General features: G+C 35.8%; 1 protein-coding gene across 4 annotated transcripts in view; it reads right to left on the bottom strand.

Annotated features, from left to right (window-relative positions):
- Positions 1-16,998, bottom strand: part of CFH (complement factor H) — a 167,828-nt gene that overhangs the window by 127,154 nt on the left and 23,676 nt on the right. For 3 of the 4 annotated variants that reach the window (XM_023509099.1, XM_023509100.1, XM_012813937.2), the window contains exons 6-9: positions 16,412-16,582; positions 13,206-13,379; positions 9,954-10,148; positions 9,376-9,552 (exon numbers count right to left, since the gene is read on the bottom strand). In XM_023509099.1, coding sequence (XP_023364867.1) covers positions 9,376-9,552; positions 9,954-10,148; positions 13,206-13,379; positions 16,412-16,582 — 717 coding nt within the window. Of the gene's footprint in view, positions 1-7,849; positions 8,491-9,375; positions 9,553-9,953; positions 10,149-13,205; positions 13,380-16,411; positions 16,583-16,998 lie in introns of those variants that run through there. The other variant, XM_023509101.1, reaches the window with a different exon arrangement.

The following is a 16,998-nucleotide window of genomic DNA, read 5'->3' as shown; positions in this document are numbered from 1 at the left end:
ATGATTTAATAAAGAAAGTAAAGTAAGGCAGCATCCATAGCTCAGTGGGTGGGGCATCGGCCACACACACCAAGGTTAATGGGTTTGAACCCAGCCTGGGCCAACTACAATAAACAATGACACCTGCAGCAAAGAAATGGCTGGGCATTGTGGCAGGTGCTTTTAGTCCCAACTACTTGGGAGGCTGAGGCAAGAGAATAGCTTGGGCCCATGAGTTTGAGGTTGCTGTGAGCTGTGATGCCACAGCACTCTACTGAGGGCAACATAGTGAGACTTTGTCTAAAAAATTAAAAAATAAAAGAAATGAAAGAAAGAAAAGTAAAATTGATAAACTTTTCGAAAGAATTAATCAGGAAAGAAAAATGAGATGACAACTTGACCATATCAGCAATGACAGAAATTGCATCATTATGGTTCTTATATATGTTTTTTTGAAAAAAGGAACATTGTGAACAATGACATGCCAATAGATTCAACTATTTGGATGAATCAACAAACTTACTAGGTGGAGGTAGAGTAAGATGGCTGCTGAGTAAGAGCTTCTTTGCAACGGAGTGCGATGAGATTGGGGAGAGAGAGCTCCAGGCACCTCTGGCTTGTGGGGTCTTCCCACAAACATCCCTCTGGTGATACTGGGAAGCAGAGGAGGCCTCTGGACCCCAAGAGAAGGACAGAAGCAGTGGTGAAGTGGCAAGTGATTGTATTTGGTCTAAGGCTGTGGTGGCTGTAGCTATAGCAGCAGCAAGATTACACACAGGGAAGGCCTTCCGTGTGAGTTGTTTTATTTTTTTAGACTTGGGCACTTGGTTGAATTACCTTTGGAGGCCTTGGTTGAGTGTGCAAGTGACTTTGAACAATGCCCAGAAGCCAGGACTGAGACACTGGGGAAGAGCAGAGATTTCACTGTTCAGCAGGAGGAGAGTTGCTGTGCAGCCTTGGCCCTCAGAGGCATAGCATGAGGCTAATTTTGGCATACCTCGTAAGCGGGCAGCCACGTCAGGAGAGATCCTAGAGACTCACGCTTTCCTGGGACAGCCTCTGCTTATGCAAGGGTCACAGTTTCATGTGTTTGTTTAAGGGGGCTGAGGAGAGATTCAGGCTCTCAACCCTATGGAGTTTGGGGGCAAAGAAGTCAGCAGAGGCTTTCAGTCTCCATCATATACAGCTGTAGGAGCATTGTGATTAGCATCTCATACCCCAGAAGATTACCTATTGCCCAGGCAATATTCAGCAAGATATATATATATATATATTGCTTTGTTTTTATTTATTTTCTTTCTTTTTTATTTATTTCAACATTTCCCCCTAGATTTTTTTCTTTTATTCTTCATTTTCCTCATGTAAATATAATTTCTCATTGTTGCGTTCTTTAATAATAAGAACTTCATTTTTGCTAGTTTTTCAGCCTCATTATTTGTTTTTCCCCCCAATTTTATCCTGTAAGTTTTTTGTTTATTTTGGTTTGATTTATAGTATTTTTGTTTTTCTTCTCTATTTGGTGGAAGTGGAGTATGGTGTCTGCTCAGGCTAGCAAAGAGCTTCGGATATCAAGGGAACCAGCCAACCCAGCACCCCCAGAGGTTGGGGGATTTTAAGGTGTGGGGCAAAGTACCCTACTGTATACCTCTATTACTCCTATCTTCCTCTTTCTGTACCTCTCTTCTTCTTGTCAATCTTCCATTTCCCTTTTACTCATCCCCTTTCCTTCTCGCTCTCTTTTTTTTTTAAAACTATTTTCCCTTCTTGCTCTTCAATCTTCTCATCCTTTTATTCCTGGCCCAAAAGGACACATCAACACCTTAGGTCAGAGGTACAGTAACTTAAAGAGCAAGAAGAAGTAAAAGAAAAATTAGGGCAAGGAAACAAACAGAAGAACATACTCATGAGGAAGAAATAGCAGAAAAATCCTGACAACATGAAATACCAGACCAGAGTAACACCCACAAGGGACCATGAGGTAGCTACTGCAGAGGATTCCACCTATAAAGAACTGTTAGAAATGACAGAAAGGGAATTTAAAATATGGAAGATAAAAACAATGAAGGAAACTGCTGAGGAAGTGGAAAATAACCAAAAGGAAACCCAAAAATAGAATCAAATAAGAGATGAATGATATGAAGACTATAGAAAGGAGATAGCACAGCTAAAGGAATTGAAGCAGTCAACTAGGGAACTTAAAGTTGCAGTAGAAATTATTAATAACAGATTAGACCATGCAGACAAAAGAGGGAAAGGACAAAGCTCTTGAGTTAAGTCAGATAGATAAAGAGTCAGAACAAAAGAGAGAGAAAGCAAAATGTTTACTGATAGAATTATGGGACTTCATGAAGGGTTCATACATACAAGTTATAGGTATCCGAGAAGGGGAAGAAGAATGCTCCAGAGGAATGGAAACCATACTAGAGAATATTACACATGAAAATTTCCCAAATATCACCAAAGATTCTAATACACTCCTTTCAGAGGGATATTGGACCCAGGTCATCTCAACTCAAATTGAGCTCCTCCAAGACACATTTTCATGAACCTGCTCAAAGTCAAGATAAAAGAAAAGATTTTGAAAACTGCAAGGAATAAGTACCATTTGACCTACTTGGGCAAATCCATCAGGGTGACTGCAGACTTCTCAAATGAAACTTTTCAGGCCAAAAGGCAATGGTCATCTACCTTTAATCTACTTAAATAAAATAATTTTCAGCTCAGAATTCTATATCCTCTTAAAATAAGCTTTAAAATTGATGGAAAAACCAAATTTTTACTAATATGCAAACATTGAGAAAGTTTCCCACAACAAGACCAGCTATACAGAAAATACTTAGACTTATTTTACACACTGACCATCACAATGGTCCACCAGTAAAGCAAGCATGCAGTAACTAAAGGATATCCACAATGACACAAGAGATAAAACTAAGCAATGGATGTTCACAATATAAGATGAATAGAATGCCACCACACTTACCAATTACCTTAATAAATGTTAATAGCTTGAATTTCCCACTGAAGAGGCATAGACTGACTGATTGGATAAAAAAACACAAGCCATCCATGTGCTGTCTACAGGAAAGACACCTCGTCTCAAAGGACAAATTAAAACTCAGAGTTAAGGAATGGAATACAAATTTTCAGGCAAACAAAATTCAGAAGAAGAGAGGGGATGCAATCTTATTTTCAGATACAAGTGAATTTAAAGCAACTAAAGTAAAAAAAGACAAAGATAAGCATTTCATATTGGTCAAGGGAAAAATACAACAAGAAAACATTTTAATTCTAAATATTTATGCACCCAACTTAAATGCTTCCAGATTCCTGAAACAGACCTTAATTGGTGTAAGTATTATGGTATCCTATAACACCATGATAACAGGGAACTTTACCAATCCTCTTACAGAGCTGGACAAATCCTATAAACAGAAACTAAAAGATACAAAGGACATAAATGTGACCCTAGAACAACTGTACTTGATAGATGTATATAGAACATTCCATTCCAAAGCTAAAGATTATACATTCTTCTCATCGGCCCATGGAACATCCCCCCAAATGATCATATTCTATGACATAAAACAAACCTCAACAGAATCAAAAGAATTAAAATTTTACTTTGTATCTTCTCAGACCCCCAGACACTAAAGGTAGAACTCAACTCCAACAAAAACGTTCAACCCCACACAAAGGCATGGAAATTAAACAACATTATGCTGAATGACAATTGGATGCAGGAAGAGATAGAGATAAAATAGAAAATCATTAACTTCCTTGAGCATAACAACATTGTAGACACAAGCTACCAAAACCTATGGGATATAGTAAAAGCAGTCTCGAGAGGAAAATGTATTGCTTTAGATGCCTACATCCGGCTCGGAGCCTGTGGCTCAAGCGGCTAAGGCGCCAGCCACATACACCTAAGGTGGTGGGTTTGAATCCAGTCTGGACCCGCCAAACAACAATAATGGCTGTAACCAAAAAATAGCCAGGCATTGTGGCGGGTGCCTGTGGTCCCAGCTACTTGGGAGGCTGAGGCAGGAGACTCGCTTGAGCCTAGGAGTTGGAGGTTGCTGTGAGCAGTGAAGCCATGGCACTCTACCCAGGGTGACAGCTTGAGGCTCTGTCTCAAAAAAAAAAAAAAAAAATAGATGCCTACATCCAAAAAACAGTAAGAGAGTGCATCAACAAACTCACAAACCACCTTATGGAATTGGAAAAAGAAGAACAATTGAAGCCTAAACACACCAGAAAAAAAGAAATATCCCAAATGAACTCAGAGATTAATGAAATTGAAAACAGAAGAATCATTCAGAAAATTAACAAAACACAGAGTTTGTTTTTGAAAAAATAAATAAAATAGCAAACCTTTGGCCAGACCATCTAGAAATAGAAATGTAAAATCTCTGGTAACCTCAATTAGAAATGATAAAGGGTAAATAACAACAAATACCACAGAGATACAAGAGATCATCTCTGAATACTACAAGCAACTCGGCTTGGCACCTGTAACTTAGTAAGGCACCAGCCACTACACCAAGGCTGGCGGTTGAGCCCAATCTGGGCCTGTTAAACAACAATGACAGCTGCAACAAAAAAAATAGCTGGGCCTGTTAAACAACAATGACAGCTGCAACAAAAAAAATAGCAGGTGTCTGTAGTCCCAGCTACTCCAGAGGCTGAGGCAAGAGAATCACTTAAGTCCAGAGTTTGAGTTTGGTGTGAGCTGTGATGCCACAATCTCTACCAAAGGTGACATAGTGAGATTCTGTCTCAAAAAAAAAAAAAGAAAGAAAGAAAAGAAAAAAAAGAAAAGAAAGAAACTCATGCCCAGAAGTTTGACAGTGTGAAGGAAATAGATCAATATCTGGAATCACACCCTCTCCCTAGACTTAACCAAGAAGAAATAGATATCCTGAATAGACCTATTTCAAGCACTTAGATCAAAGAAACAATTAAAAATCTCCTAATGAAAACAATGCCTGGGTTCAGATGGCTTTGCACCAGAATTCTATCAAACCTTCAAAGAACAGCTTATTCCCATGCTGCAGAAATCATTCCAAAATATTGAGGAGTAAGGAATCTTCCCCCAACATGCTCTACACAGTGAACATCACCCTGATACCAAAACCAAGAAAAGATCCAACTAAAAAAAGATAACTTAAGATCAATTTCACTAATGAATATAGATCCAAAAATTCTCAACAAAATCCTAGCCAACAGACTACAGCTTCTTATCAAAAAAGTCATATGTCATGAGCAAGTAGGTTTCATCCCAGGGATGCAAGGCTGGTTTAACATAGGCAAGTCCTTAAACATAATTCCCCAGGCAACAGAAACAAAAACCAGAACCATAGGATCCTCTCAATAGATGGAGAAAAAGCATTTGAGAAAATTCAGCATCCTTTTCTAATTAGAATGAAGAGTATAGGCATAGGTGGCACATTTCTTAAATGATCAAAGCCATCTATGAAAAAGCCACAGCTAATATTTTACTGAATGGAGTAAAACTGAAAGTTTTTCCACTTAGAACTAGAACCAGACAAGGTTGTTCTCTATCTCCACTAGTATTCAACATAGTGCTGAAAGTTCTAACCAATACAACCAGGCAAGAGAAGGAAATAAAGGGCATCTGCATGGGAACAGAGGAGGTCAAACTCTCCCTCTTTGCTCATGATATGATTTTATACCTAGAGAACCCCAAAGATTCAACCACAGGTCTCCTGGAAATGATAAAAAAAAAATATGGTAATGTCTCAGGACATAAAATCAATGTCCACAAATCAGTCACCTTTGTATACATCATTAACAGACAGGATGAGAAGCTCATCAAGGGCACAATTCCCTTCACAGTATTTTCAAAGAAAATGAAATACCTGGAGATATACCTAACAAGAGAGGTGAAGGACCTCTATAAAGAAAATTATGAAACCGTAAGAAAAGAAATAGCAGAAAAAAAAGAAATAGCAAAGGATATTAACAAATGGAAGAGCATACCATGCTCATGGCTGGGAAGAATCAACATTGTTAAAATATCTATACTTCCCCAAGCAATCAGTTCTTAGTAATATAAAGAAAGCTGGGGCATCAGCCTACCAGAATTTAGGCTGTACTACAAGGCCATAGTGATTAAAACACCAAGGTATAGGCACAAAAATACAGACATAGACATCTGGCACTGAATAGAAAACGAGGAAACTAACATTTTACAGCCACCTGATCTTTGATAAATCACACAAGAATCCCTATTCAATACATGGTGCTGGGAGAACTGGATATCCATATGTAAAAGACTGAAATTTGACCCACACCTTTCTCCACTCACAAAAATTGATTCGAGATGTATAAAAGGCCTAAGTTTAAGGCATGAAACAATAAAAATCCTCAACGAAAGCATGGGAAAAACACCTGAAGATATCAGCCTGGGGAAAGACTTTAAGAAGAAGACTTCAGTGGCAATTTCAACAATAACAAAAATAAACAAATGGGACTTAATTAAACTGAAAAGCTTTTGTACAGCAAAGAAGACAACAACCAAAGCAAACAAACAATGTACACAATAGGAAAGATAGTTGCATATTATGAATCGGACAAAAGCTTGATAACTAGGATCTACAGAGAACTCAAATTAAGCTACATGAAAAAAGCCAACAGTCCCTTATGTCAACGAGCAAGAGAGATGATTAGAATCTTCTCCAAAGACGATAGACGAATGGCTAACAAATGGATGAAATAATGCTTATCATACCTAATAATCAGAGAAATGCAAATCAAAGCCACCCTGAAATATCATCTAACCTCAGCATGAATGGCCCACATCACAAAATCTCAAAGCTGCAGATGCTGGTATGGGTGTGGAAAGAAGAGAACACTTTTACACGGCTGGTGGGACTGCAAACTGATACAACCTTTTTGGAAGGAAGAATGGAGAACCCTTAAAGAACTCAAACTAGACCTCCCATTTGATCTTGCAATCCCAATATTGGGCATCTACCCAGAAGGAAAAAAATCCTTTTATCATAAGGACACTTGTAGTAGATGGTTTATCGCAGCTCAATTTACAATCACCAAAATGTGGAAATAGCCTAAATGCCCACCGATCCAGGAATAGATTAACAAGCTATAGTATATGTACACCATGGAATACTAGTCAGCCATTTAAAAAGGAGATTTCTGCATATTTTATATTAACCTGGATGGAAGTAGAACACATTATTCTTAGTAAAGCATCACAAGGATGGAGAAGCAAGAATCCTAAGTACTCAATTCTATTCTAATATGAGGACAATTAATGATGTAGTACAAAGTGGAGGGTCGGAGAAATGGAGAGTGGAGAGAGGAAAGGAGGGGGGTGGGGGTTAAGGTATGTGATACAACTTTTGGAGATGGGACCCAATTATAAGAGGGACTTTACCTAACACATAAAATCTATGTAAACTGGTTCTTTGTACCCTCAATAAATCCCCAACAATAAAAATAAAACCAAAAATACAAAAAAACCTTATTAATGCTACAAACTAACATTAACCTCTTTTTAATAAGTCTACCAAGAAAAGAATAGAAATAATGGTATCATCAGACTTTGAATGGCCAGACTCAAAAGAGAGATTGATAAGGGAAAAAATTAGGGTGAAAGGTGATGATTAGATATTTAAACTTCTTATAAACCTATATTAATTAAGATAGCAAGTTATTGGAGCACTAGTTGAAAAATTATCTTCTATTAGTATAATATAGAGTATTTAGAATAATAGCCGTTTTATATATATATATATATATATGTATACACACACATATATATATCTTTTATTGTGCTTTTCTCGAACAATATATATATATAGGCACAAAAATACAGACATAGACATCTGGAACCGAATAGAAAACCTTTTATTGTGCCTTTACTGAACAATATTTGAGAAAGTTTCCTGAGCCCTATTAAAAAAAGAAATATAGTTATAATCATGAATTAACTGAACATAAAATGAATTCAAAATATAGAACAAGAAAATACAGTAACTTTTTACAACAGAATACATACAACATCCATAGGTTTTTAAGAAAGAATTCTTCCCTTCAATAGAAACAACAGTTATGTAAAACGATTGATGAATTTTAGTAAAATGAACAATTTATATTCAAAATAAGTATTAAAGAAAATAATCCTAGCCCCAGTAACAAATGCACTTGTATCAAATGTATTTGATAGAATTGATATTCACAATTACTAAGATTCCAGCAAATAAGTATCAAAACCTCCTTAATACATCAAACTGCATTTTATGGATTATAATAATTAAATACTAAGTAAACCATAAACATACATGCTAATCCCAATTACCTATAAAAAATGTAAATTAATAGTACAATGTTATAACACTGTATAGGCACTCAATTTATAAATATGAAAATGTTACATATAAACGTCAATGAATTTTTGCAGTGTTTTTCTCAGTGCTCCTTGTTATGGGCTGCCCTGCCCTCTCTTCATCAGTGATGCTTTCTTTCCTATTGGAAAAACATTTAATCCATTGATACATGGCCATTTTCTTCATGGTGTTATCCCCTTCGGTTAACATGTCCTTGATTTCTCTTCCTCTTTTGCCAAATTTAATAAGAAGTTTAATGTTTGTTCTTTGCTCTAATTCAAGCTCCTACGTTGTGATAACAGCACACAAAACACACAACATAACAAACACCACTCAGCAAGACACTGCCACACATCAACACAAACACGGCTGGGAGAGACTGACATGCCAGGGGTATGAAACCTTCTGGAGCTGTTTACACAGTGCTGCCAATATAAGGACATGGTGGCAAGTTTGGGAATTTACTTGTCAGACTTTAGAGATAAGTCATCAACAATATTATGTCAAATTCTTTTACTGTATTCTTAACAATATTTACTGATAGGGCACATTTATTTTGCTACCCATTTTTAAGAAATTTGTGTATTGGCTCAGTGCCTGTGGCTCAGCAGCTAGAGTGCCGGTCACAGTTGCCACAGCTGGCAGGTTTGAACCTGGCCCTGGACCTGCTAAACAACAGTGACAAGTACAACAAAAAAATAGCCAGGCATTGTTGTGGGCGGCTGTAGGCCCAGCTACTTGGGAGGGTGAGGCAAGAGAATCGCTTAAGCCTAAGAGTTTGAGGTTGCTGTGAGCTGTGACCCCACAGCCCTCTACTGAGGGTGACATAGTGAGACTTTGTCTCAAAAAAAAAAAAAAAAAGAAAGAAAAATTTGTGTATCAACTTATGTACATAAAAAAAATAAAACAAACATGTCTATTGGCAAAACAAGAAGTTGATATATACATTTTGCCATATATTTGTCAATATAGATGAGCCTTAGAAAATTATAAACATACTGGGGTCTCAAAGCAGTTTACTTACGGACACGGATGCATTTGGGAGGAGGGAGCCAGCCAGTCTCTGTACAAGTAAGTTTGGTCTGCCCATTGGGAAGACTGTAGCCAGAATTGCAACTGACTCGTACAGATTCACCCTCTATATATGTTCTTCCATAATATGGATATTGTCCATTTTCCAAATAATTAAAAGTACATTGTCCTAAAGGCCACAAAAATGAGAAGTAAATAACAGTAAATGAGAAACATAAATTTGGTCAAAACAGCAATTTAAAATTCAGATATTTAAAGAAGACTGCATAAATATCCAACAATACTGTATACCTTAAGAAAAACTCAAGCTAATACCAAATGTTTGTGTAAAGAGATCATTATTCAATATGTACAGATTGTACAGATATTCTTGGGAAGTCTCTGTATGTATTTTTCATGTGGTTTTAGTGAAGAGCTCTTCATAATGGAAAAGTCATGTTTTGGTCTATTCCTAGACGACTCTTCCTTAGCCTTTCTTCTGTCATATAAGACTTAATTATAGTCACTTAGAAGCTCTCGTCGCTCCACGTTTTGGAAGTTTTACACATAGTTGTAAGGAGATTTACTTACTGCGGCATGGTTTTGCTGGTGACCATCCTTCTTGTGTGCAGTGAATGTACTCCCAATGATGTCGTGAAGGAGTCACAAAATTATGGTGACAGTGATAGTAGAAACGTTTTCCAATAGCTACTGGAAAGTATGGTCTATATTTACCCTCATCATATAGTTGTCCATGTTTTATTTGTGGAAAATCACAAGGTTTCACTTGCAATAAAAAATAAAAAAAGGAGTGTAAGTAACATTTTATCTAATGAACAATCACCTTAAAGGATGAAATTTTTGACCAATCAGTTATATTCCTCTTATTAGCATAGGTAGGTACACTCATTCCATTAAGGTTTCTAGGTCACAAAACAGTTGAGGAACTCAGACACCTGAGATAGTTGAAAAGGACTTTCTAAATGAAGGGGAAACTTTGTCTTGTGAGTCATATGATGAATACATTTCTATGAACGCTCTCCAGGAAGAAAACTGTACAGACTTACTTACTATACATACTCCCCTTGAGTACATTAACTCTGATCCTGGCTGAATATATGAGCCTACATGCTAATTTTACCACCCAGTTTTTCCTTGCCATTTTCTGTCTTTCCTTGCCATTTTCATCAGAAATCAGAGTTCTGCCTTTTGTTTTCAGACCAATCCACTATAGGAAGATAGATTTTTATTTGTTTGTGTTTCTTTTTTGATTAAATTCACTAGGATATTTTTTTTTATTTATTGAAGACGACGTAAGAAACATAGAGAAATACACAAATTTTCCTTTGATGATACTATATAACAAGTCACCAGAGCATGTTTTCCCTTCTTTATTTAACCAGAAGAATAGGAATATTTCTTAATATCCAAATAGTAAAAATTATGTTAAACATTTGTTTGTCTATTTCTTTTTTTGTTTGTTTGTTTGTCTATTTCTAATTTTACCTGGAGAACAAAATATTTTTAATGTCATAAAATAGTCTTAATGAACATAATATTTCGAAGACATAATATTTTTACACTTAATGGGTATTTTTTAAATATAGGTTGACTAATTTTGACAAGTATATTCAAGTGCTATATTGTTTCTTGTATTAATAGGTTTATATGTAATATTTTTCAAAATTCAACTCTGTATGGGATTACTTACTGATAATCTAGTACTTTTAATACCAGAATAGTTTTAAGCTTTGGCTGCAAGTTCTGATTCTATTTCAGTAAACTACATATGATATGTTTAAAAGAATTTTTAAAAAAGAATTTCAACATGCATATACACACATCAAATTTCTTTATCATGTTCTTTACATTTATTAAATACAGTAGTTCGGTTTCTGTTTTGTGTAATTAGAGAAATTTCCCTAGTCTCTACACACTTATGTGGATTATAACCTTCGAATTTTGGATTTACTAAACATCTTCTTTGAGAAAGACTACTGAGTGATACTTCTTAGGTGTAACTTCTGGGCCAGCAGACCATTTATTTTATATTGAACAATTCTATCCCCACTTATTTCAAGCTTCTAATGTTGAAATTAAAATATTTGTTTAGTCTCATTTATTTTAAGTAACATTCAACATTACTCTCTAATGCTTTTTAAAGATTTGGATAGTTTTATATTTACCACAGGACTGTACATATTTCACCATCATCTATCAAGACGTGTATCATTTCCTGCATTAGGCGAGTTAGAGTCTTTGGATTTGCAGGAACTATGTCTTTAAGAACTCAATTAACTTCCCTATTAATCTGTAGGACAGAGATGTAAAACTTAGTGGTGGATTTCAAAACAAATATTCACCTTATTATGGTGTTTCACAGAGTGCACATATTGATAGAATAAAATGGTCCATCGAGATTTCTTTTAAAAGGATACAAAGAAGGAGGCATAATTAAAAGTAGGTATTTTTATTACCACAGTCTTGAATTCCTTCACTATTCTGTCTGGTTGAGCATATCTGCATTTGTCTTTGCCCCTTTTACAAGTGCTTCCCTAGAGCAAATATAATATTTCTCGTGGGGTCTGGTCAGCATTGAGCATGGCAGGACTTACAGCATTCTCATTCCACTTCTTACACTTCTCCCAAAGTAAGTTGTAGTATCACAGCAGTTATGGTGGTTCCATCATAGTTTGACTCAAGTTGATCTTAATATTGATTAAAATAGTCACTAATTTCTTAACTGTTGCTAGCATGTGTGAACTCTAATTTCCTTGACACAAGTCCAGAATTTTATTCAAATCACTGGTGAACTTTATCTTAATTGATTCATCCTAGCAATAGGAGTCTCTTTGAATGATGAACCTTTTCTAAGGCAGATTCAGTATTATCACCACCAATATCATTCCAATAGTGTACTGCATTTCCCCTGAACCATTAAACTGTTGAGATAGAAGGAAAAGTAATGTGACTGTAGAGTTGGAAAAAAAAAAAAAAGAAAAAACAGGAAAAAGGGAAAAGGAAACATCCCTGAAATAAAATGCTCTGTTAACTTAAATGGCATTTTGCTACATATGATAGTTGTAGGAAACTGGACAAGTATTTAGCAAATAGTGGAGTCTAATTTTTCTCCCCTGGGATATGTGCTGGGATTAGCATCTCACTTATAAAGAGTAGAGATGGCTGGAGTAAATAATAAATGTTATCTACAAAGATTCCTATACTCTCCAATCTGTAGCTCCAGAGAGAATTAGCTGCCATCCCATCAATCCATGAAGAAGACCATGTGGTAAGAAACTGAGGCCTCCTGACAACAGCCATGTGACTGAGTCTGGTAGGAACAGATCCTCCTGCCCAGGAAGCCTTCTGATGACTGGAGCCTGGGCTCCTGTCCTGACTGTAACACAAGGAGACAGTCTGATTCCCAGATACAGGTTTAAGCTCCTCTCAAACACCTAACCCATAGAAACTGCTATAATAAAAGTTTGCTCTTTTAAGCAACCATATTTTTCAGCAAATTTGCTACTGAAAAAAAGTTCATTTACTATGTGTTAAATGGCACTATTTTTACCCAGTATTTGGAAGTATTTATTAATTAGAGAAACATACATTCATGAACACACCCATTTTTTAATTTGGAGTAGGAAAAAATTGTTTTTACTTTACTATACTGTTTTCATACTATTTAAAATTGGTTACTTTGCATAGTGAAGACTGCTTCTAAAAGCTTTACTTTATACACACAAGACAAATCTTTGGCTTTACTGTGTCCGTATATTTTATGTGTTTAAGAGAAAGCTATCTGAGAATTAAGAAGGGAGTCAGAATAAGAATGGAACTTACAGGTGCATCTTGGAGGAGGTGACCAGCCACCACTCGTGCATGTTGCTGTATTTACATGAGTTGCAGGCTGAAAACCGTTTTTACACTCATACCTGATTTCATCTCCAGTTCTGTGTTTAATCCTCACAGGTGAGAAGATACCATTGGGAATATAAGGAGGATTACATGACACTTCTGGAAAAAAGTGATATTTGGATAATTTAGAAATCAGTATTCATTAAATTAATGAAGACTACAAAAATGTAAAAGGCGTATGCTACTTAACTGTCTTTATCCTAGTATAAAATGGCATTAAAATGAACACAACATATCACTCCTGCTGTAATTCTCATGTTCCCCTTCCCTTTGTGCATTGTTCTTATAAATTTGTGCCTCCTGGGCTCTTAATCACTCTTTCTATTAAGTCAGCTCATACTTTGTGATAATTCACATCTGGCAATGACCTCGTCATATTTAACATCGACTCCTCCCACTTTCTTCCTGCTACTTCTTTGGTTTCTGTCATTTTCATAAGAACTTTTTTGGAATGTTCAGGGTCTCCTCCCTCCAGACAATTGATAAGATTACATTCCTTTCCCTTTGAAGAAAATGTGGCCATATGATTAAATAGGGGAATGTAATAAAAGTGTAAGTAATATCTTTCACTTTAGGGAGGTAGTTTTAACATTCCTTTATGATACCTTTCTTATAGCTGTAGTGATTGAAGAAGGACCTGAAAAGACAATGCCTCTCATTTGATTCTTACTACTAATACAATGAGTAGAGTCCCTTCTGACCTATATTGGGGAAGAGAACATGAACCGGAAATAAACTTTAGTTTATTAAGATATTGAGATATTACAATACATTATTCTCACTATAATGGTATAACCTAGTAGAGTGTTTGGAAAATATTTTCTTTGTTTCTTTCTTTTCTTTCTTTTTATTTTTTTTTAGACAGTCTCACTCTATTGCCCCAGGCCAGAATGCTGTGGGGTCATACCTCACAGTAACCCCATACTTTTGGGCTCAAGTGATCCTTTTGCTTCAGCTTCCTGAGTACCTGGAACTACAGGCCTGTGCCACCACCCCTGGCTAGTTTTTCTATTTTTAGTAGAGATGGGGTCTCACTGTTGTTCAGGCTGGTCTCGAACTCCTGAGCTCAAGCAGTCCGCCCACTTCATCTTTATAGAGTGCTAGGATTATAGGCATTAGCCGCCTGGATAGAAGGTCTCTGTTGCAACTATGTCATTATAGCACAAAGTAACTGTAACAATACATAGACAGATAGGCATAGCTGTGCTCCAGCTGAAGGGGGCAGTATTTGACCTGCAACCTCTAGTTTACCATTATTTGACTTGGTCTGTCCTAATTAACTGCTCACCATCAACTCTGCTATATCTCAATATGGTTCAATCTGCAATATTCCCTTTCTAATGAAATACTATGCATTTTTAGCATTGGAGAAAAGTTATATAACAATATATATTGATGTTACATTGTGTTTTGTAATAAAAGGCTTGGTGGACATTCTGCATTGCCTGAAATCCATCTGTAAACCACTGCTTTACTTCCTATTCACTTTCCACACTAAGTGGCCATGGTCTCCTGACCTTTTCAAGCCACCTAACTCTGATATAAAATAAGTTGTTTATAATTTACATTTTAATGATTGGATGGATAAATTAACTATCTGAGTGGGTCTCTGGAGATAAACATATGGTGGATATTAATTCTAGAACCCTTGTGCAGACACTTCCTTTGCTTCAGAACCTGAATGTCGTGAAGACAAACTGCTGGACTCTAGAGACTATCAGTCAAACCCGAATCTAATGTGGGTTATCTTTCCATGTGTTCATTAATCTTTTTTTCTAAAACATTTTCTTACCAGTGCCTAAAAGTAGAGATCACTAATGTCTTCCAAGGAACTACTTTTGGGATCAAATAGGCCCAAAATTAACTCTAATTTTGTAAAACAAAAGCGAGGTTTATACATATAATTACAAATCAGAGGAATTAAAGTATAGCGGGCTCTTAAGAGTTCAACTCTTCCTCCCCACTACAGGATGGCAGTATCTGTACAATTCATCCTATCAGAAGGTTACTAGACTACATACGATAACTGTTTCTTGTTTCCTTTGTCACAGCAGCCCTCATCAAAAGCTAACTTACTCCTTTTCAGAAATGTTTCGAGTATCTCAAGGTAGCTATTAGCACACTACAGCTGTTATCTTCTAGCTATTCTTCTTATGGCATAATTTCTTAAACTCTGTGATTATCTATATTCTCTATTCTAGGCCATGATACTTTGACACCATCCCTTTTAAAATTAGACTAAGTACAACACAATATTCTAGATGTATTTTTTGGTGGGCAAAAATATAGTTGAGATTAACTCTTTGGCTCCATATAACATCCTTCCATAATGAAACCTGAAAGTTAGGGTTCCCTCCTACTATTGATTCATTCTAAATTTATTGTGTGTTTTTTTTTTTTTTTTTTTTTTGTAGAGACAGAGTCTCACTTTATCGCCCTTGGTAGAGTGCCGTGGCTTCACATAGCTCACAGCAACCTCCAACTCCTGGGCTTAGGCGATTCTCTTGCCTCAGCCTCCTTAGGCAATTCTCTTGCCTCAGCTGGGACTACAGGTGCCCAACACAAACCTAGCTATTTTTTTGTTGCAGTTTGGCCAGCTGGGTTTGAACCCGCCACCCTCAGTATATGTGGCCATCGCCCTACCCACTGAGCCACAGGCACTGCCCCTAAACTTATTGTTAATGAAAATTTCCATTTCCTTTCACTTAATTTCATTGTTAATTAAGGTTTCCACATCTGTTGGTATTATTGTAGTTTATTTAAAAATATTATTAAAATAGTGATATAATTTCAAATACTTAGGGTATTGGACGTTCAATCTGTTTGAGAATTGCATTTTACTAGGAATTAGAAAGCCATAGCCCTGAATCTGCTCTAGACATAATTTTTGACTTTTAACTATTTTAACAGATACTGCAATTTTCTGACCCTGTTTAATGTCTATCTTCAGAGTAAGAGGATCTGAAAGGACCTTACACACATAAAATTCTCTGATATATGATCTTTTGAAAAGTCAATTCCTATGAAAATTAGTACCCTATCTTTGAGAAAAATAACTTGTTTAATGAAAAGAATTATATTCATTTAAAAAATTGAAATATATATAACAAAAGAGAAAATAAAAACATTACCTTCACATGAAGGCTCTGAACTCCATCCAACTTTAGTGCATACAGCATCTCCTCTTGCACTGTATTCAAATCCTTGGTTGCATTTATATTGAAATCGTTCATTCTCTCTATAAATATTCTTATTAGATAATGCATATCCATTCCTGACTTCTGGTGGTTTGCAGGAAATTTCTGAAAAGAAGGGACTAAATTTGAAAATGTTTCTACAAATTAATGGATTGTGACAAAGATACAATCATATAAAATGTATTTTTGTTTCCAGAGGTAAATTATCTAGAACAAACAAAAGTTCTGTTTTGATGTGACTGCTTGGCAATTTATTTGTTATTATTAATATTTATTTTTGAAGGAAGTTAAAATCCTAATTAAAATTATGTTTCTAATTTTATTTAGTTTGAGGATAAATTAGTCCTCTTGAAATAACTGGTAGGCAGTAACATTCATCAAATATATATGTGAAATTGAATTATTAATATAGGGTTATTTTGATAAGTATTTTCACTGAGTGACCTGAAAAAAAATGCATTGTCTAGATATTAACAAAACACTAATTATCAATCGAATACTTTGTCAAAGAAATTCATTTA

This window comes from Otolemur garnettii, unplaced genomic scaffold, assembly GCF_000181295.1.
Source record: "Otolemur garnettii isolate 467f Iridium unplaced genomic scaffold, OtoGar3 scaffold00357, whole genome shotgun sequence".
NCBI classification, from domain to species: domain Eukaryota; kingdom Metazoa; phylum Chordata; class Mammalia; order Primates; family Galagidae; genus Otolemur; species Otolemur garnettii.
Note: the sequence above shows the minus strand (reverse complement) of the source record. Positions and strands in the feature narration are given on the sequence as shown.